Source organism: Phalacrocorax aristotelis, chromosome Z, assembly GCF_949628215.1.
Source record: "Phalacrocorax aristotelis chromosome Z, bGulAri2.1, whole genome shotgun sequence".
Lineage (NCBI taxonomy): Eukaryota > Metazoa > Chordata > Aves > Suliformes > Phalacrocoracidae > Phalacrocorax > Phalacrocorax aristotelis.
This window is the reverse complement of record NC_134311.1, coordinates 31,841,105-31,862,499: the sequence shown is the minus strand read 5'-3', so window position 1 is coordinate 31,862,499 and position 21,395 is coordinate 31,841,105. Positions and strand designations below refer to the sequence as shown.

Here is a 21,395-nt window from a genome sequence, read left to right as displayed (position 1 = left end):
GGTGAACTCTGTTTTATGTCAACATTATTGGAAATACTTGTGGCAAGATTAGATGAGGGAACTCTGGAGATTAAACATAAATCTAAGAACAGCAGCCTGAAACAGCACAGATAAAGCAGAAAAGTAAATATTTTTTACATTATTTAAAAATACGTAATATTGCCTGTAATTCTTTAAAACTGGTAAATGAATAATATTAAGTAGCTATTCTGATTCTGTTTTTCCAGCCAGAAATCACAGACTTATTTGAAACAATTATTTCAAAAGAAATTTTCAAGAATTTGTTATTAATTACATTATAAAAGTCTTTTGAGCTAGTAACTAATTACAAGCTATTGGAAAACAGTAAAAAGTGAGAATCACACAGATTAAAACAAAATAACAAAAAATAAACAGTAAATACTTTTGTGACAAAATGAGGACTTCATAGAAGATCAAGTTTATCGCGAGAATGAACACCTGAAGCCGTATCATCTACATTAGCTCCATGAAAGATAGGATTGAAAAATGCATCAAAGAAGAAAGTTTCCAGCATACAAAAATCAATCATATCCCACAAGAGCAGGAGGATTACATAAATACTAACAGAACCGAAGTGAACTGGCTAAATGAGTTACACGTTGGCAGATGTTGCAGTCAGAGATGCTGAGGAAAACAATTGGAAAGAGAGAGAGATGATCTTAGAGATGGAGATACACCAGGCAAAAGAATGCCTATGGGACTGAGCCTCAGCACTAGACTGAGTAATTGAATTTTCCTGCACACATTGACAGCTTGGAATGACGTGTCAACTATCAGAGAAAAAGTCTAGGCATTATCATGGACAGACTGATGAAATGATTTGCCCAATGTGTATCACTAAGCAAACGCAAGAAAGAACATTAAGGCAGAAATTAGAGTATGAAAATGCAGCAAAAGTCTACACTGAAAAGAACCTATGTGGTTCAAAATATCAGGGGACTGCTCTTCTCCTCCAAACTGGAACCCACCATGAAAACTCAGAAAAACTCAGTGTTTTCCAGTTTGTATAATGAAATAGTCTTACAGTGTAAACTCAGGTACATAATCTGTTATTGGGAGGAGAATGGAGATGGTTATGTAGAACGGGCTATAGACACACAACACATTCATTTCAGTTAAGTCAAATTCTGAGAAGACAAAACAGAAGTTGTGCATCTTGTTTGCCTTGTGTGTCCCCCCTGCCACCTCTCTGCAGTCTGATGTTACTTCTAATTCCACTAGCTCCTTTCTTATTTACTTGCTTGTGATATTATGTGATGGTATTTTTTGCACATAAATTCAGCATAGTTCCTTGGGACACTGACATTCTGATGGTCAGTGTAGTCCCTATCATATATTTTATTGAGAATAATCTTTTTAGACTGAGTCTGATTGAACAAGAATTAGTGTCAGCACAAGGACACTGAAGGGATGCTCAGTGTTACTACTCTTCCTCATTCAGAAGAGTACTCTGGGATATGCATCCCACTAGTTGGGCTATAAAGATCTGCATTGTAATGGTTGTGTAACAGAGTGTTAGAGTAAAGATTTCACTGGTAAAGCACCATTTATCTACCCGCTGAATTATGCATCATCCTTCCAGAAGAGTCATTGTTCAAATATCCCAGCAGCCCTCCATAAAAATTGGCAGGCATTTCTGGGAAGTCCTGAATATAGGACATTGCTTCTATTCAGCAATTCCCAATAATATTTTCTTAATTTAAATCTATGTTTATATGTATATGTGCGCATATGTAAGTCTCCTGCAGCAGTAATGCCTAACCTGACACTATAAGGCTCCCAACCAGAAAAGTTTGGGAGTTGGTACTTGGCCTAATCAAGAGTGTGCTAGAATGGCTTGGAAGCGGTGGCAGTGCCAAAGGAGGAGATGGGAAGCTGTTACTGCTATTCTCTGTGACTTCTGCCTTTGCAGCTCTATGACATACCTCTTGCTAGGTGTGAACTTGTCACCTTCACCTGGCCTTATTTGCTCCAAGAGACCACAACATCGAAATGTTGAAAGACAGCACTGAGCAAGCCTCAGCACAAGCAAATGGGTTCCTGCTACCTTCTCTGTAGCGGAAACACTTAACAGTTATTCAAAGGCATCCTATTTGTCCTTCTAGCTCTAATAATTACAGCCAAGGTGTTGTTTTGTTTTTCTAATTCTAGTTTCCTTATTCCTAATCCATTTTTTTCCCTTGAAGGTAATCCCCATATCCTTTCAAAAAATAAGATCCAGTATCAAAGTTTAATGTTGATTGTACATGTTTGATTTTCTCTTTGTGAAGACATTCAGTAAATGCCATGATGCTTAACAGTTCAACCAAACTTTCTCCCCGAAACCATACCTTTGTATTACTCTGTAAAATTTCAAGGATCTTTCACCTAGGTAGTCCAAAAGAGGCCATTTCAAGAATTTATCCAGTTGACAGTATCTTGTTCGACCAATCCACTTCTCATGAAAACATTTCTGCTTAACTTTTGGAAGCTGGAGTGATTAATTTTTAATTTTAAAGAATGCTTCAAAAATAAACTTACCATTATGGACATTTGAAGTTTTTACCTCACTGTGTATACCCAAAGACTATTTTTAAAGTGACAAAGAATTTTTATAAATTAGCATTTTGGAAATCTGATATATGCAGGTTTTGGACTCCAGATTACCGACTCTGTTCATCACAGTTCAAAAGAGCCATTAATATCAGACAGTATCAGCTCTTTTCAGACTGCCAAACACCCACACTGTCACTTTTCAGTAAGGCTGTAGGAAGAGTAATTTCTTCAAACAGAGTCATCTGTATGGAAAGAAAGCTCAGTGGATGCGCTGGATCTCTGAATCCAGTATGCCACTGGAATATCTTTCGCAGCTATCTATCCTTTTGGGTTATGCCAGATTGCCAAATCTGGTAATTCAATAAACAGCTAGACAAGCTGCCAGCACAGAAGGTAATTACAGAAGCTAAAGGGACAGTTAGTTGTCAACAATAGAAAACAGCACAATAGAGATCATGCGTACAGCATGGATACCTACAGTCTATTCAACTTAAGATAAAAAGGGCTACGTTGTAGAGTGAAAGGTTTTTTAAAATTCCTGCCAATTGACACAGCAATTTCTGCTTCATTAGAAATAAAAGTCTGCTTTGATGATATAAACACATCTTTCTCACACCAGTAAGCCAGAGTCCAGTCAATCATGCCCGTCAATTTTAACATGTGTCAAACACTGGTATGGCAAATAGCAGCCAGACTGCTTCACTTACAACTATGGTTTCAGGCTGTAGGTAGAACTGCAGAGGATATGGCTGGAATGAGTGCCAGAAAAAGGAAATTTGTAAAGCTGCCCAAAGGTTCAAAGTCTATGACTGCATACTAGTACTAACAATATTTAGTTCTGAAATATTGCTGGGCATACGTGGAAGAAAACGCCATTTATTTATAAAGTTCTCAATTACCTATTTTAGGAGCATTTTTATCATTTTACTTCTAGTACCAGGCAATAAGAAAAAACCAGCTTGTTCAGGTACATTTCAGATATTTTCTTTTAGAATTTCCTCGAATTCCTCTAACTTTTAATGTTTATGAGGGTGACTTAGAAGTCAACCTTTCACTATTGCTTTGTGTCCCTAGCATGCGTCTCAGCATGCCTCCCTGGAAAACACTCTTTAAAATCAGCACAGTCCAAAGCAATTCCATACAATTGCTGAACTCATCTATGTTACCCTTTTCTTTCTCAGACAGGCCAAAACAATGGCTGTGTAAGTGAACTTCCCCCTTCCCCATACCACTCTTTCAGATGGCCCCCTGCAGCATGCTCTATATCGTGTAACGAGACTGTGGCTGTACAGACCTGCTTAAGCATGGGACTGCATTTGCCTCTGCTACACGCTGCCATCTTCCAGGCATCCTCTTCCAGCTACGAGGCTTGGGCTTTTTTCATCTGTTCCCCTTCTTTTTGCATTACACCATCTCTTGGACTCCATAAGAAGGTCATTATGGGCACCCACTTGTTTACTTACAGAAAGGAATGTCCAAAACAAATCTACATAGGCTGTACCTTCTGCTTGAAACCCTCTTCTAGGATGCACAGGAAAAAAGAATAACCGTTATCAGATGGATTTAAAATGGGGTTTTCTCTCTTTTTCTTTTCATTATCTATGTGATTATATAGTTGTCCCCCAACCCTATCACTTGTCAGATAAGACTGCAAGCAGGAACTGTAAGCTTCTTTTGTTCTTGTTGGTTCTTGCTTTGTTTTTCTATGGGGCCTAGCAAGGCTCAGTCCTGATGGGAACTATTGATGTACCACAACTTAATTTTTTTCAAATGTAACCCCACTTACTGATAATGAAATTCAAGAGACCACACAACATCCACCCATAATTATCTTTTGATTCCAGTTTGGCATTCCCAAAATCTTTGCCTACCCTAAAGAGGCTTGCAGCAAAAGAATAGCAAAGATGTCCCAGTAGATCTAAGTGTGATACAGATACTAGAATTTCCCATTTATGTGTGATTTTGTGTGTGTGCAAAATGGGTAATGTCTACCTTTAAAATTCTTTCCAGTCTTATCAGTGCTTTTGCCTATTATTAAGGGTGGTCTTGTTCTGTTTTTCTAGAAACTAACATGATATTACACTTATTCCAGGCAAAATACTACAGTACATTGATCTATAAAAAAATATCTGAAACAAATTATGTTAATATTACAGGATTGGTTAGAAATGTACAAAAACGTCCCCACTCTCATTTCATTATATTGACATCTTCCATATGATTTGCTCATACTTCATTTCTGAAACAAAGACATAGCTCATTTGCTGGAAACTAACTGTATAATTGAGTCAATATAAAAGTTATTAACATTATGCCAGTATTATTTTGACTTCTCCTATTTCACAAAAGTCACATAATTTCTTTGTCCATAAATCTATTAATAGTGTCATATTTTGACTCATGGCCAGCACTGTTCTGTTCCCGGAATCTAAAAGAGCTAACAATTTTGGATGGAGATCCAAAGAATAAAACCAAGGCTAATTACCTTGTCAGTAAAACTGTAACATTAATATTACCCAAATTCTAGTTTTTTTAATTGAAGGAGACAAAATCAGTTGAGTCTGTTTGCTGTGGAAATTTAGGGCTGTTTAAATGTTTAAGCACGCAGTTTAAAGGTTGAATGCCCCATGCTGTTAAGAGTTGGAGAAAAAATATTTTGGTTTCTTTTTTTCTCTCTCCATTTTCACATGTTCTTTGGTTGGGACAGAAGAGAAGCAATCCTCATCACTGACAGCTGCTTTTTCTACCACTCAATTGGGAGATCTCTTGGTGATCTGTTGGGTTCACTCTGTCACCCCCCAGCAACTGGAGACTTGACTCTGTCCCATACACGCACAATTTCTAGACAGCACTGCATGTACTGTCTTAAATAATTTGGAATAGGCCATGGTTTCTGGGACTCATTGGTGTAAAAACCAAGCAGTTGCTTCAGATGTCCTTTCAGACTCACTGGAAAAAATATAGCAGATTAACTTTTGTTCCCTATATTTGCTTCTTCAGGCTATAGACGAAGTGAGATCCATCCCAACCATTGGGACCATTATCCCAGATGTTGTATTTGACTCCTCTTCATCTCTGGTCTAACGTATAGATACTAGTGAGAAATTCTGCTGCTGCTGCTTCTTCTTTACTTTCTACTGAATGCACCCTCTTTCCAGCACCCATAGCCAAATGTCTTTTTAGAACTTATACCATATTATCTTCTCTGGTCGCTATACACACATACTTTATATTTCTTCATCTTACAAATGGCTGCTCATAAACTCTACTCTGCTGCCCAGTGTTTTGATCTTAATTATCCCCTGCTGAATCTCCAGAAGTTTCTGGTATAATATCATATCAAAGTTAAAGCTTTTAATTATTATTTTCAAAACCCACTCTCCAAATTATTCTCCCTCCCAGAATTCATCCTGCTGTCATGCTTCATTTATTCCACCAATGTCCTGAAGACTCTGGATAATAGCAAAAAAAACCCCAAAACCCACGAACACTGCTTCCTACATAAAGTACCCTAAACCTGCCTTTCGAGCACCCTATGCCGTTGACATTTAAGTCTTTTTTTGGAGAATGATGTCTACAATGACGTGAACTTCTCTAGTAAGCCAGGTATATCTGTAAACATGCAGTTCCTATGCATTTCATATCACCTGTCACCTGCCTACTTGTTTATCCTTAGACGATGAATTCCTCTGAGCATGACCATGTCCTCATATAGACTTGAAATGGGTGGCAATGGGTAGCTTAGTAAAAGTCACTGCAGCTAATAAGACTGAGCTATGTCTTGCCCTAACTGGTGCTATATTAGCTATGAGCTATGAACTTTCCTCACCTGAAGGTAACTTTTACATTGTTAAATATGGTATATCAAGGATGGCATTCACTGGGAAAAGACAGTATAATTGCTAATGTTGGTAGGTGCTGGCTCCAGAAGCTCAGTTTGAGCTTTTGTTCTTTACTTTCTCATCATACTCATTTTCCTCAGAAGGGCAAGCACAGAGCCTAACTGATGCTAAGAACAGCAATGTTTAGCATATTGAGCCACCTTGCTGACTTAAGAGCTATTATGAAGTTTAATGCTGCATACAGGCCAGGTTATACAGCATACTTTTAAATTAAGTCAGTTTTAGAAGGATTGATGTGGTTTTTGACCTACTGGAGCTTGCAATTTTGGTCAGATTTTCTTTGATCTTGGTATTATTGTTAAAACACTGAGCAGGAGAATTACTTGATCTCTATGTGACCGTACCTCTAAAACAAATTAACTCCATTACAGCCCTACTATGATTATTAATAATGTTATCTTTTCAGTAATAGTGCAATTTAAGCTTCATTTAAAATTATGCCTTAGGAGTTCAAGGGGAGCAGCAAAGCCAATAAGGATCACATTAAGCCTCTTGTTTCAATGTGTGAGAAGCGTCATTTAAATTTTTCAAGCCAAGTCTTGGCATTAGCTTGGGGGAACTTGGCTCTGCTCAAAGGAACAGCCTTCTGTCAATGTCAAGAACAATCCTGAAGAGTAAAAACAGTGAACACAGAAGGCTGCACTGAATCTCTGAGTTAGAAACAAACAGTGAGCAAAGATTAACATTTATCTGAGCTTTCCATTTGTTTCCCCCATCGCAGACATATTAACCTGTATGCCATGACTTCATGTTGCTATGTACTCTACCAATGGAACAGAATAGTAACAGGGGGAAAAAAAAAAAAAAGGAAATCCAAGTATATTTTAAATTGAACTCATGTCTCTGTAGAGAAATTAATGTATCCATTTTTTGGTATAAATCTTGGAAAATCTCAGCTGCACAAGTCAGAGTCAGGCTATATGTTAACTGCTCAAAAGCTTTTGTTAATTCCATATGAAGTATTTTCTCATCTCCTCATTTTGAAGTTTAGAGTACAGTTGAGGTGACTGTTACAGCTTTGACTGTCGGAGGAACACAGAACATACAAGAGGTCAGTAAATTTTAAACAGGAAGAAGTAAGTTCTTGTACATTCATCTATGACATGGATGTTTGTGAAAAGTACTGAGAATAAAGCTCTGTTTTTTTTCCAGAGGGTACTGGGAACACAGTGTAACTGTCTGAGCATCCCCACATAGCCTCAGCAACCCCGATTTGAATGACTGCTTCAACTACGAAAGCAGATGGTAATTTCTGCATAGTCTACTCCCTCCTGGTGCTAGTGCTAAATGATGCAGGTTTTTTGGTATGGAAATGTAAATACTAAACCTTATTGCCAAACACATCTTCTTGTAAAAGTAACCCTGCTACTGAAGGTTCGTTCTTTCTGTTGTTTAAAAAAATCAATGGTTATATCACTTAGACCTTTTGAATTAGCTAAGGTAGGGGGGTTATCTTCTAGTTTTTGTGAGGCTGTTCCAAAATATTTCCAAATATTGTGAATTATCATGACTATAAAAAGATCATTTGACACAATCCTTCATCCTTTAAATGTGAAGAAAGTAAAGAAAATGGAATAAATAGCAATGTAATAGTGACAATTTGTACCCCATCATCATAAAATGGGAGCTCCCAAGCAGAATTCTATGAAACACTAGTTACCCACAGAGTACTTGCAGCTAATTCTTGGAAGGCTGGCTAGTCATACACTGCTGGCTTTAGTCCTTGTTTCCAGCTGTTACATCACATGAAAGACAACTAAAAATACATTAAATACTTCTCCATACAAGCAAGTTAAAAACTGCTGCAATAACGTTAGGCACTGAAAGTAGAAGTGTTGTGTGCAAAGTTATGAACAGAAGCAAGTTAAAAAAAAAAAAAGATTACAATCTCTCTGCTGAAGTGTGGTCTGTGATATTGCAAGGCAAAACCTTGACTTTAAAAGTCAGTATTTCAGCATGTTTTGGATATTCTAAAGTGTATCAGATGTTTAAGGCCCCAGTCCAATAACACACTTAATCACAGATTTAATCAATATTTTCTGTTACAGTTTGGCCTACACTTTATGTACCTCACTGAAATCAAAACCAATATGCCAAGGAAACAACGTACTGACAGCTATGTCAAGTGTTCAGAATAGACAGTAATAGATGCTTCCCAGCTATTAAATGGTCTGTGGAAATTTAATAGGCTAAAGGTGCTTCCTTATAATGCTGGAGGGTGTAACCTATTGGAAACACAAATTACTAAAATGTGCAAACTGTGAGGTTGGAGTGAGCTGCAGTGGAGGAAAAGAATTATAGTTGATTACAGTTGGATAACATATAAATATGTTGCCCTGGTTGAGAAAAGGGGTGGGGGGACATCCAGTAGGGTGGCTAAAGTAAAGTATTCTAAATGTTTAGTAATGGAAATTAAGTTATCTTCTCAGAACCATTTTGGTAAGCTATCCTTGAAAAAGATCCCATATCATTGTGGGAAACGCATGATAGAATTAGGACAGAGAACAACAAACATTAGGATCCTGGCAGCCTATAATGGAGGTGGTAGGGGCAAGGAAATACAACAGAGCATCCCACCAAAGTGTGTCTTATGCATAGCCAATTGATAGACTCTACTTTGCAATCCAGTGACAATCTGAAAGCTCTTAATGTGAGCCAAATAGAGATTACAATGCATATGACACCTTGTCTCAGTAATGTATCAAGCCAGAAGCAGGAGAGAATACAAGTCAAACTAAAAAATAAGCAAACACTACAGACAATATAAATGCTACTTCAGATGTCATTATCATTCACAAACCGGGCTGAAAATGTAATAATCCTTATAGATGTTTTTGCAAACAGAAATGCCTGACTTTGTCTATCACTCTTCAGCTTCTGGAGTTGTTTGCCTGCCTACTGACAACAGCAAATTTATATCACATTTGCATAATACTGAAGATTCATCTCATGCTTTCTTCATATTTCGAAGTTTTATTTATACTGTGGTCTCAGTATGACTGCATGTTTTGGTTTTTTTTTCTTTGTAGCCTTATTGTTCCCTCAATTGGGACACTTCTGATAAAAGCAATTCTTACAAAGAACTCAGCTTGAAAAATACATTATGCTGTGGGGCAATAGTATCAAGGATGCTTTACCTTAGACCAATCTCCCATTCTCCAGACGTAGCATTTGGAATAGTCCTCACAGTCCTCTGCTTCTTTAGGTCTTGTAGACAAGACACATTTCTTGCGGGGATTGGTGCACCTCACAGTCCGATGCCGTACTCCCTTACCACACTTTACGGAGCACTGTTGGAAAAGATGTTTTTTCAGGTTTCTACAAAAGTCACAGTTACCCCATATTATCCACTTCTAATGACCTCTGCCAGGCTGACATAAATATTTCAAGGCTTCAGTGATTTCCTGACTTCCAATCTTCAATTGCATAGACACTGGATCGTTAAAAACTAACAAATGAATAACAATTCCTTATGAGGCAGAATGAGAATTGTTGTATTTTCAGCTAAAATATATAATTAGATCAAAAATTATTTGCTTAAGGAAAAAATAGGCTTTTGGTGAGGAAACATCAGAAAAGTTATGATGAATGCAAAGGGCTATATTGAAAATATTAGGCAACCTTTGTTCTACATATGACAGGAAATATAATGAAAGAAAATCTAAGTAATGTTTATAAGACTAAGATATGAAGCAACTTCAAAAAAACTCTACTAGTGTCTAATAGACCTTTTTTGTGAGAGAAAAAAAGTTAAAGTGGAAAAGTAAATACTCCAAAACTATGAAAGAATCCAGACTGAATTTAAAAATTCAAAGTCACTGCATATACAGCATGTGAAAACTCTCTTTGAGTTCCACAGAAGGTCTTAATCTATGTTTTTTTCCACTATTCCCACTTACGCTGCCAAAAATTATGCCATTTCCTTCTCAAAACATTATCATTGCTTTTGATCATCCCACTGCTTGCAGATCAAAACTCTCCTTTGCCAAGCTGATTATAACTGCAGGAAGCAGTAATGGCTAGCTTCCAATATAATGGTGATAATAGGAATGGCCATGGGAAACACCTCACTCCTCAAAATATATTTATTGCTTCCAACAAAAACATGCTTACTTATTTCTCATCTCTCAAGTCAAGCAAACCAACTAAATGATCTGGGTTTCTTTCTTGCACCTCTGTAAAGTGAACACCATTCTTCTCATATCCAGTCCTGGCATTATAAACCTCTGTGTACTGAACTGCTGTTATTTACTTCTCTTATCTCTACCTTAGCATCTGTTTTTCTTCTTTGAAAACATTCCCTATGTCTTAGCTCTTTCTTCCTCAGGCATCAAGGGGTGCTGCTGAGCAGAGGAGCCCAAAGAAGGGACTGCGCCCACATTTAGAAGCTGCTATTTGTATTTTTAACCCAGAGGGACCTGTAGCACAGCTTCTTGTATGACAGGCAATCAGAATTGCCTTGCTCTTCCAATGGCGAGAGACACTCTAAGTAACCTCTGCAGCTTGTCTGGATGACAGTGATAACAACACCCTTCTTTGACCACAGTTACTTTCAGAAGTAGTATAGCTTTTTAGACGAAGAAGAAATCCAAGTGGACGTGCACATTAAAAGATCTTAAATGAATAAAGCTTTTTGAATAATAATTATATTCTACAGCAATGCTTCAGGATGCAAAGTATGCAAAATTTTGTTATTTACAAGCCCCTTTGCCCACTGCTTTTGCTGTTCTTGGAAAAAGCAGTAAGAAAGAGGAAGGAAAGGAAAAGCAGCTCCCCTCATAGCCTCTCCGAAGCAGAATGGCAACAACCATCTGCTGATCAACACCCTTGGTAGAAAAGTAAGCCAGAGATGTTCCCACTCTGAACCCAAGGTCTGGTAGCTGATAAATGACGGCCTTAATTCCATTTACCCCTAGTTACCCACTACTACAGTCAGGACATACTTGATTATATGTGCTTGAAAATTGGCCAAAAGAAACTGTTCCAGGACATTAACTAGGTAAAATGTAGTAGTTCTACATGGCTAGTTTTCCTAGTCCCTGATCCCTTTGCCAAATCATTGTATGAGGACTGTGAAAATCATTAGGCTGAACTGTGCCACTTGCCGCTGAAAAAATCATATTCCCAGAAAATAGTAAGGCTTAAATAATCTCCATGGACTATTTGGATAAATAAATGCAGCACCTCAGACCAGACTCCTGCCTCCCACACAGTCATGCAGTCCTGGCCTTCACAGCGCTGTGCAGAAGCAGGCTTTGGCCCAAGGCAATCCCTCTCCCGAGCTCTGATTAGGGTCCCATTTCTGAGCTGCTGTGTGCAGGCTACTTGTCTGTTCTGTGTCCCTTTTCCACATGTCCTTGAACATGGAGTCCATTCTGTCATCATCCATCTACAAAGAAATACAGGCAATGCAGTAACAAGAAACCAGGAAGGGAAGGGTACCATCACATCATCTTACTCTTGTGCTTACCAGTACACACATCCAAGATATACTTGCATATTTTCCACCTCCTTTTAACTTCACATTGTTAATGGGCTACTTATTAATCTATCATATTTTACATTAAATAAGGTATTAATGTTTGTATCGTTTCATTCCCCAGCCCACTGTCCCTACGTTTTCAGAGTACTCTCCTCTCATTGTAATTCCAATTAGAAAAGCTCCAACATACACACACATTTTAAAGATGACAGATAACTGACCAGCCTCTCTGTTATTCTCTATCTATATGTCAAGTGCATGCCATGCACATGAAGTCCAGCATTCTTTGAAACTACTTAGTTGCAAGACAGAATCACTCCTGTGTGAAAGGCTCGTTTCTCTGGAGGAAGTACAAAAGCACAGACTTCATGTTCTTGGGGTCAGGCCTAACTCAGGTTGCGTGGTTTAAATCCCAGCAGCAAGAAAGGCTGATGCAGCTTGGCAGAGCCCGCATACCTGGAGAGCACTCGTTCTAGAACATAATTTTCCCTAAATGTTCTGTAGCTCCGGACTATGGCTCTGTGCCCTGAAAAACCAAACAGCGCTGCCACTGATGCAGTGTACACGTGTATCCCAGGAGACTTAGATAGCAAGGGAGAGTTTTTAGGAAACTGAGATTCAACACATCTGTTCCAACCTTCTGTCAGGCATTTGTTGTAAGAAAATAAAACATTTAACTAAGGTTTTTTTATTATCAGTTGAGAGACTCAATTTACAAATCAGCCTGTCAAGATAATGAAATAGAGTTTAAGATACCTGTCAAGTGCCAATAATGAACAACTAGTTATGCAAGCTTATGGTTTAGTTACATTTCTGTGAAAACTAACAATGTTTGTTTTGTAAGAATCACTAACACTGTATTAAAAACTGGATATATAGGTTAAGGATCATGATATCTTTCTATATTTCTCAGCAGCATCTCTGAGTAGGAATTAGCAATATTTAAAATATTCCATTTTAAAAACTGCAAAAAGTACAGGACATTGAAAATAGGTAGTTGACAATGCTAACGATCAGAAAAAGCTCAGTCTCTTCCATTTCCATCTATTAGGTGTACAGTGATGATAAAAAAATAAAACAAAGATCTGCTCAAGAATGTATATAATGAAATTCAAATAATCCCTCCAAAGAGTAATGGCCTAGTCTGGGGAAGTCCAAACCTCAGTGGTTTGGTCTCACTTAAAATGTACCGTAACTTGCTTTTTATCAATATCAGTATTTCATCTTTTCCAAGAAAGCTATGTCCTCTGGTTCATTTTACATGCTTTCTTCAACAATATTTGCATTTTGTTTACTTTGCATTGTTTTATTTAAAAATACCATCTTCCTCTCCTCCAGATGACTGCAGTAGATCTATCCGGGTGCTTACTCCTGGCAATGCTAGCCAACTATTGCTAGCTGCTCTTCCCTCTGTTGAAAGGCGGCAGGTGCTTCACCCAAGTCCACACAACACTGGGGGACTTTGTCGTAATTCTTAGCTGCCATTTGGAAGCAGGATGGCACATTCTGAAGTGGGTCATTTTGCCAGCCTCGACATCCAGTGCAAGGAGCAGGCTGCCAGCCTGGCTGCAGGGACACCAAATAGGGTGGGCTTTGCATGGCAAAGGCTGCATGCTGCAGCTGCCTCCTGGGGTGAAATTCAGAGAGAAAAAGCTCCCACTGCTTCTTCCACCATTCCACCATCAGAGCCCAGTTCTGCCTATTGATCCACATACAAAAGGATGGGGGAAAAGGAAGGAGAGGACCAAGGGAAGGGTCTTTATACTTCAAGTTGCATCAATGTAGAAAACTAGATTAACAGATTTTTATTTATTTATTTATTCACTACTTAATGCACACAGAGCTTACTGAGAGTTTTCAAAGGAGTGAAGCCCTCATTGAACTAAAAACTAAAATTTAGTTTGATTTTTAATTAAAAGCATGGGATTAAATCCATCTTTATATAAACACCATTTAAATTTCAATTTCATAGTATACATCAATGAGTCTGTGAGAACTCCTCCTGAGGAATGTAATGAGCTGCTTTATTGAATAAGAATTGATTTAGGCATGTGCTTAAGGGCTCCCTTTCATTAAAACTCAGGAGAAACAACAGCCAGTGTTTCTGTTTTCCCTATGTTTTGCATTATAACCTTTTGGATGTATGTATTTACTGCACATTCATTGCCAGAGGCAGTCATCTTTCTTAGCTCTTAAGATTTTTGCATCTAGATATTACTGTTTAATGTAACCAAATCACTATTACCTGGTCTGGCATGGCTGCTCATTGCACTTGCGGATCTGTGGTTCAGGTTTTGTTAAGTATTTGCACTTTTTGCTGTCCACAAGACTGATATTCTTGTTCATAATCTTTGTACAGGAGACTGTTGTCTTTCTTTCACCTAGTGAAAAAAAGAGCACATATGTAGGGAAACCAGGAATATGCAACACTGTTAAAACAGGAAGGACAAAGGTATCTTTATCAGATGCAGCTACTTCACAAACATTTTGGCTAAGAGAACTGTAAAACCTGTACAAGTGTAAAATCTCAGAAGAAAATCAAAGTTAGCAGGAAGCCCAAGAAAGATATTAAAGTTTGTAGGGAATAACGTGATTTTCTAATCAAATGTTTGCACATCACTGTCAACAGAGTTTTCCGGCTTTATTCCTGTAACTAGTCATAGACCAAAGCCTTAGACTTGCTGGAATAATTGTTTCTTTCTCAACCATTGAGACCCCAGTGCTGAGAAAAGCTCGCAGAAATATTACACAGAAAGTATGTTTGTTCATTAATAGATAAAATAAGGAAAGAAGTGACAAGTCCTGCTTCTTGGTATTGCTCGGGCTTAGTAGTTTTGCCTGGTTTAGCAGTAAACTGGCAGGCATGGCTGGCACTCAGCTAAGGGAATGAGTGCATGCAACCTTCAGTAAGGAGCCTGCACTATTCCCCAAGAACTAAAGCGGCCAGATAACTGACCTGATTTGTAGGGTAATCATTAAGAAGTTGGGTACTGCCTGCAGGACCTAGTGCATGTTCTGTTCAGAAACCTTGCCCTGATGGGTGAGTTGGAGCCTGGTGTCTCTCGAAGCTGAAAGCATTAGAAATCAGAATTTAACATAATACCTACTGCAAGCAGTAACTTTTAAGTAGACTGGAGCCTAATTCCTAGAAAACCAGCAATCTTTGAACTAAAGACTCAATTAGTGGAAAGTAGGTTCATAACCATTTGTTCCTATGGTTACGTTACAACAGTGTTTCTGTCTGGAAGTTTACCAGCAAACAGGGTTCATGCAGGAGTGGGGCAGACTTAAGCATGCAACGTTCATCAGAGGTCAGAAAGGTGCCTGTGGATGGAGCGGTTAAGTTATAAATGCCCATGATATGTATGTGTGACCACAGCTGACATTTTACATAGCGCTTGTGTATGTGAGAGCACATGCAATTAATCTATCCTATACAGCATTTGTAATGTTTGACAAGTCTTTCTGCATTTACATATACATCTGTGTATTCATATTCTCTCCCACACAAAGAAAGCTCATCTGCAACACAGGAGACTGCAGACCCGTTACATATATAAACATGCACAAAACCACATGGCTTCATCAATAGTTTAATCCTGACATACACTTTAAACATTTAAGGAAAACTACCAATGATTGTTATATTCTTTAATCAGATTCATCAAAATATTGATGTTAAAATTTGAAACACAAATATTTACACAGTGTACAAGCTGGAGCATTTTAATTTCATTATTGATCATATTTAAGCCAAGAACTAAAAGAACAGTTAAAATGGTTTTGTCTAAAGTAAGAAAAATCTTTCACTTGTATTTCAGAATATTTGCAGTAAAGATACATTTTATGGAACTTTGCATTAACTCAACTATTTTAGTTAATAACAAAAAATGAAGGCCAGTTACAACAGAAAAATATGATAAAGATTACTGTGAAACACTTAAATATTTATTTAAGCATTAATGTAGAATAAATTACCGACATACTGCATTTTACCTTCTCCAAATGATAGGTAACCCTAGAAATATTTGTGGCAATAATGATAGATTGTGGTAGCATTACAATAATTCGAAAAATACCTCAGGAAACTGTAAAAAGCATGAATAGGAATGCACTACTAGGAAACAGAGGATGCTACTAGCACCACGTACAAAATACCTTCAGGGAAGAAGCTTTCTTACCAAACCACAAAAAGCATGTTTATGGAAACTACAGTAATCTGTCATGACACCAGGATTGTTCACAGAGTCGAAGGAGCTAGAACACTGTGTTCCTTATGCTGCTGTAATGAGAAAGTAAAGCATTTCCAGGCCTTCTTAGTGATTCACAAGGTGCACAGCAGTTTTCAGAACTGCTGATCAGAGCAACCATGGCTGTCAAGTTTGTAAGCAGGGAAGACAGGTATCAAAAATCAATACAGTATTCACAGTATTGATCTGACTAATTGCACAAGGTATGAACAGTTCTTTATAGGTTGCATTCATTAAAAAAACTCTGAAGTGGTTCTTCAGTGTAACTACCTATTTGAATAACCAGCTTCTAAACTGCAATTTTACATGATTTTGTTACAGCAATACTGGTCAAGTTCCAATATTTGTTTTTGTTTCTGTATTTTGTTCTTCCAAATTCACATTTTTTTATGGTTTATAAACATAAACATAGGAAAAATATCACATCAGCATGCTAATATCTGCTGTTGTAATATTTGTTCCATATGTTTCTGGATCATCCTCAACTCATGGTACTAACTGTACATATTTGATCTGAGATTGGGGTTCAGCTTTTCTGTAGTTTGCAATGTCTTTTACAGATCATTTATCTTCAATAGTTCCAAATACAGAATGGAATGCATATGAACTTTCTATTCTTGTTCTAGCTCTTGCACTTGTATTTCTTCTTGGAAACTGTGTCCTGAATTTCCTTTGTTAATCTAGATTTTGTTCCTTTCCTACTTCACTATCTTTTTCTACTTACTTTAGTTTTAAGCTTTTCCTAGAGTTATCAAAATTCTTTTAACATAATCAGGAAGCATGAGGCTGAAATATGTCCACCATTATGTGGAATCATACAAGCTGCAATGAGGATATTGCTATTAAATACACAACACTGACCATCAGAATCTTAAATATTAATGCATCATGTGTTTTTATTGAGACATATATACACACACACACAGAGTGCATATACAAATTTACACATATTGTATACACACACATATATGTATTGTGTATGTATGTACATATTATATATACATATATATTTTTAATATATATGTGTATGTGTGTTTGTACATCTTTCTTTTATTTTACCTCCTCCACATACAGCATCACAGTCTTCCCAGCCAGAATGAGTCCACATGAAAAGAGGCTCTGGTACTTTAGAGCTCTGATTCTCAGGAAGAGGATCCAGTGGGATTGTGTATTCATAGTGTAGACCATAGCTCTGGTCCTGGAAGAGCAGCACCTACAAGATACGGAGAAGGAAAACCGACCTATGTACACAGACACTGTGGAAGACGAACACCGAACGGTGAGGAGATCATCTTGAAGAGCATGACAGGAAGACTTAATGGTCTGTAGCCATTCATCCCCTGATAGATTTTGTAGAAGAAATTAATGGGAGTACCCAAATGAAGGCAATGAAAAAACCTATTATAATTATCATAAAGGTCAAAAAGCCCTCCATGTGAAATACACAAACAAAATTCACCAGAAATCTGGAGGACGATTATGTCCTCTGATTTCAGTGCTCTTAAATAGAGGAGGCCTTTCCTAGATGCATCAGATCTAAAACTATTTTAGCTATATCAGCCAGCTTCTTGCATTTGAAGTACTTCCTCACCATCTCTCCCTCCTTCTTTCTGATGGCTATAAACATTTCCTCCCCTACACTGAAATGCATCAAAACTCTACTTCTTAATGGAGAATTTGGTGACTGCAATCCTGAAATGGCAATGCTGTGCTATGTTCAGCCAGGATAAAAACATCTGACATTAATCTGAATCTCTCTTCTTAAGCAGCACATCAAATTTTTATGATGTTGTAGGAATGCTGAGACCTTCCATCCTGCCTCAACAATGTAAAGATTATTCTTGGATTTAAATGCATTTTTTTTTAGAAGTAGGCTGAAAGATCTATATATATAAGCAGGTGTGGGTATATATACACAAGCAGGTATATCTTACATAGATCTCATTATCTTCAGGAGCCTGGAACGAAATATTAGTTACCATGCTATATGATAGGAATGAGGTAAAAAAACCCCAATCCATACTGTCATACCAGTAAATGTAAAGGTGATGTTGTGGGACCTTTGGCTGATATTTTCTCCCAGAGACCTCTCCGAACATAATGGACAGTGGTCCCAGCAATATTGAATGTTCCTGAATGCTCTATCTTCCAGTCACTATTGATCGACTGTTTCCCAGCATCTCGAAGAGCTGCAAAATATATGAAAAAAGACCAATATAAAAGGTGTCTGTTCAGTAGTGATTTGGGCCTTCTTTCACTTCCTGTTTGGATAATTTAACAAGTAGGTGAAATCACATAACTCTGTTTGCAAAGTTATTTATGGGTCCTACTATACATGAGTTCAATTGGAACACACTTCAGAAACACTTTCTGGAAGGAATGTTTGGCAAAACCATGTCTGTTTAACATTGCTTGAAGTTAACATCAGGGTGTTAATGCCTAGAGAGACTGACAGGCTCCAGCATAATTCACGATTTGATTACTGTACTAATTTAAGGCAAAGGCAACCATTCTCTATTCCTAGGTGGTCATTTCTATAATCCATAAAGGCATGGGAAACAAAATTTGCACAAGATGCTCTTCAAATTTTGTGGAATTAGGCTAAAACTTCAGAAAAGTTCTAGTTCAGAATTCTTCCCCCTCTAATAACCACATTTGCCTTTTTCTCCACCTTACAATACTACTGTCATCCTACCTAAACACCTATTTTATACACTTTCACCACATAATTTGAGGCTTCTAACAAATAAGAAAAACTTGCTCCTTTTGGCTGAATCATTCCTCTTGTTGGCCTAATTTATATTGAAATGCATCATCAAGTCAGGTAAGATATATTTCATACATTGAGAACACAGGATTTTGCATTAGTTTGCTGTAGTAAAGTGAATAGGTTTTTCTGCAAAGGACATGTAATATTTTTTTTCCTTTATTTTATTTTATTTTCTTCAGATCAGGTCTGAAATAATCATGTGAAGTAGAATATACTTGAAGTCACCTTCTGGACAAGAAATTTTACACATTCCTCTTCATTGAAATTGCATGTTTGGCATCAGACTGTTGTAAGAGAACCTCAACAGTTTAAGCCTTGTCCAACATTTCTTTTTTAAAGTTGTAAGTTAATGTGAGTCACTCCTGTAATCATCTTCTCTCCTATTCATATTTATACTGTTATGTTTTGTTTCTATGGGAAACAATGGCAACAGGTCTATGGACTGGCAGAAAATACAATTGCGTAAGACACCACTGATGTGTACCACTGCAGCACTGTTAATGTTAAGACTATGAAATCCATTAATCCTGTAGAACAAACCTGTACTAAAAATAACCAGTGATTTTACAAGATTAAAAATTGGTCGTTTAGGTTTAAACATTCTATTATTAATGGTAATTAAGTTCCATTTAGGTTTTAAGCTGTAGGATTCAATCCTCTTCCCAGTGGAGAAACAAAATAATGCACTTGAAAGCGCAGAGGTCCAGTCGGGTCATGCTGCTCAGATGGAGCAGTATCTTCTCCCTGGAGAGCAGAGGAGTTTGCATCGTTTGTCTTGTCTTTAAAATGAATGTGTGTGCCACACAATGCAGACATGTGCAGGGGACTGAAATCCTGGCCCCAGAATATGGAAATATACCAGATCTTGCATTTTCTGCTTTCAGATTCCCCACTTGAGCCACTGGGGATAGACAAAGTAAGAAACGGTACCCTCAAGCCTAAAATTTAGGCTTGGATTCAGGCAGTCCAGCTTCTGTTCTTGACTCTCTCACACCCCATATTGTAAGCAAGTTTACTTGAGTTTTGTTCCACCACACATGTACTCCCAATCTGCCTAGCTTTCAATAAAGGAAGATTTCCTGTACAAATAAATGCAATACAGGAAGAAAATTCAGCATACAAGTGTATCCTCTCTCAGGCTATAAAACAAATTGTGCAGTACATCTACAACTAAAAAGACAAACAAAGAAAACTCAGACTGGGAAAACCTACTGCAACTGTGACCAAGACCCAAATTCCAGTGCTAAACAAGGCAGCTAATTACAAGTGCATCTCTGCAGAGCATAAATTAGCTATCATCACAATGACAATTAAGTGATGGTGATGACTGCAATGTATTTTTTAATTACTGTACCAGGGATACACACTCTTCCTATTTTAATGAGGTGAAAGAGGCTACACAGCCATAGAGATGTAACATTTCACAGTTCAGATATTACACCTCCCAGTGTTCAGTGGGGAGCAACAGTGCCCTGGTCCTGGTCCTCCACTTGGTAAATCTGTGCTTACTGATCCTTTTATTGTTTTCTACAGAAAACTAAAGTACTATTGCAAAACAGTAGTGCTGAATTAACTTTTAAATGTTTTCTTAAGTCGATATTGCCACACTTTACGGAGAGATGAAGAAAAAAGGCATTTGTACCAAAATAAGAGGGAAGTTGACATCTTTGTGAATTGTGAATTTTGCCTTTTGTTCTGTACAGAATTTAGTCACGCTAAAGAAAAGTACTAAAACAATGTCATTTTGTCTGACTCCTATTTTTCTCAAGAAAATTGACAAATACAAAAAATATCTGAAATTCAATTCTAAATGAGAGTACCTCTGCTGATCTCTTTTGTCAAGGAAGTCATTGTCTTACTTCCATTCAGGTTATCATGTGTTCCCTTCAAGCCATCTTAAGAACATTAAGATTTGATATTTGAGTAACTTTTTGAAAATTTTGATGTATCATCCCACAAGGAACAAAATTCTGACTTGACCTTACATATATGGTGTCACTACAACTCATCAAGATACACATAATTTGGCATAACATGTTAATGTTTCTGTTTAAACTATTTACATTATTTTGTCTTTACATTTAAAGTATTTTTTCCAACTTTTTATTAAACAGGAAGATACTTAAAGATGCTGACATCAACTAAGTTTTCCGTTCGTAGTACCACACAGGACACACACCGTTCAATAGATAGTATCTCTTATTATAAGAAGAAATTCTATACAACATTGCCTTTCTTCTACAAGGTCACAAGTTGATAATTCCTTGCTGTTTTCTCCAAATTAACTAAAGATCAGCCCTGATATTATAATCTGCAGCAAACTTTCCTTCAGTTGCTGCTTCTTCAGTCTTTTCCTAATTGTTGTTTCGACGTTAAGGAAACTAAAGTAAGAGAAGAGAAACAAACAAGAGAAAAAAGCTATCAAGTGGGCATGC

The 21,395-nt window shown here is 37.4% G+C and overlaps 1 protein-coding gene and 1 long non-coding RNA gene across 4 annotated transcripts in view; one reads left to right on the top strand and one right to left on the bottom strand.

Moving 5' to 3' along the window:
- The window catches only part of ADAMTS19 (ADAM metallopeptidase with thrombospondin type 1 motif 19), a 155,846-nt gene that overhangs the window by 13,534 nt on the left and 120,917 nt on the right, over positions 1–21,395 (bottom strand). For all 3 annotated transcript variants that reach the window (XM_075079693.1, XM_075079694.1, XM_075079697.1), the window contains 5 exons: positions 18,222–18,379; positions 17,250–17,403; positions 14,186–14,321; positions 11,643–11,847; positions 9,596–9,748 (listed from right to left, as the gene is read on the bottom strand). In XM_075079693.1, coding sequence (XP_074935794.1) covers positions 9,596–9,748; positions 11,643–11,847; positions 14,186–14,321; positions 17,250–17,403; positions 18,222–18,379 — 806 coding nt within the window. The remainder of the gene's footprint in view (positions 1–9,595; positions 9,749–11,642; positions 11,848–14,185; positions 14,322–17,249; positions 17,404–18,221; positions 18,380–21,395) is intronic.
- Positions 1–21,395, top strand: part of LOC142050689 (uncharacterized) — a 655,132-nt gene that overhangs the window by 567,006 nt on the left and 66,731 nt on the right. The window lies entirely within an intron of this gene.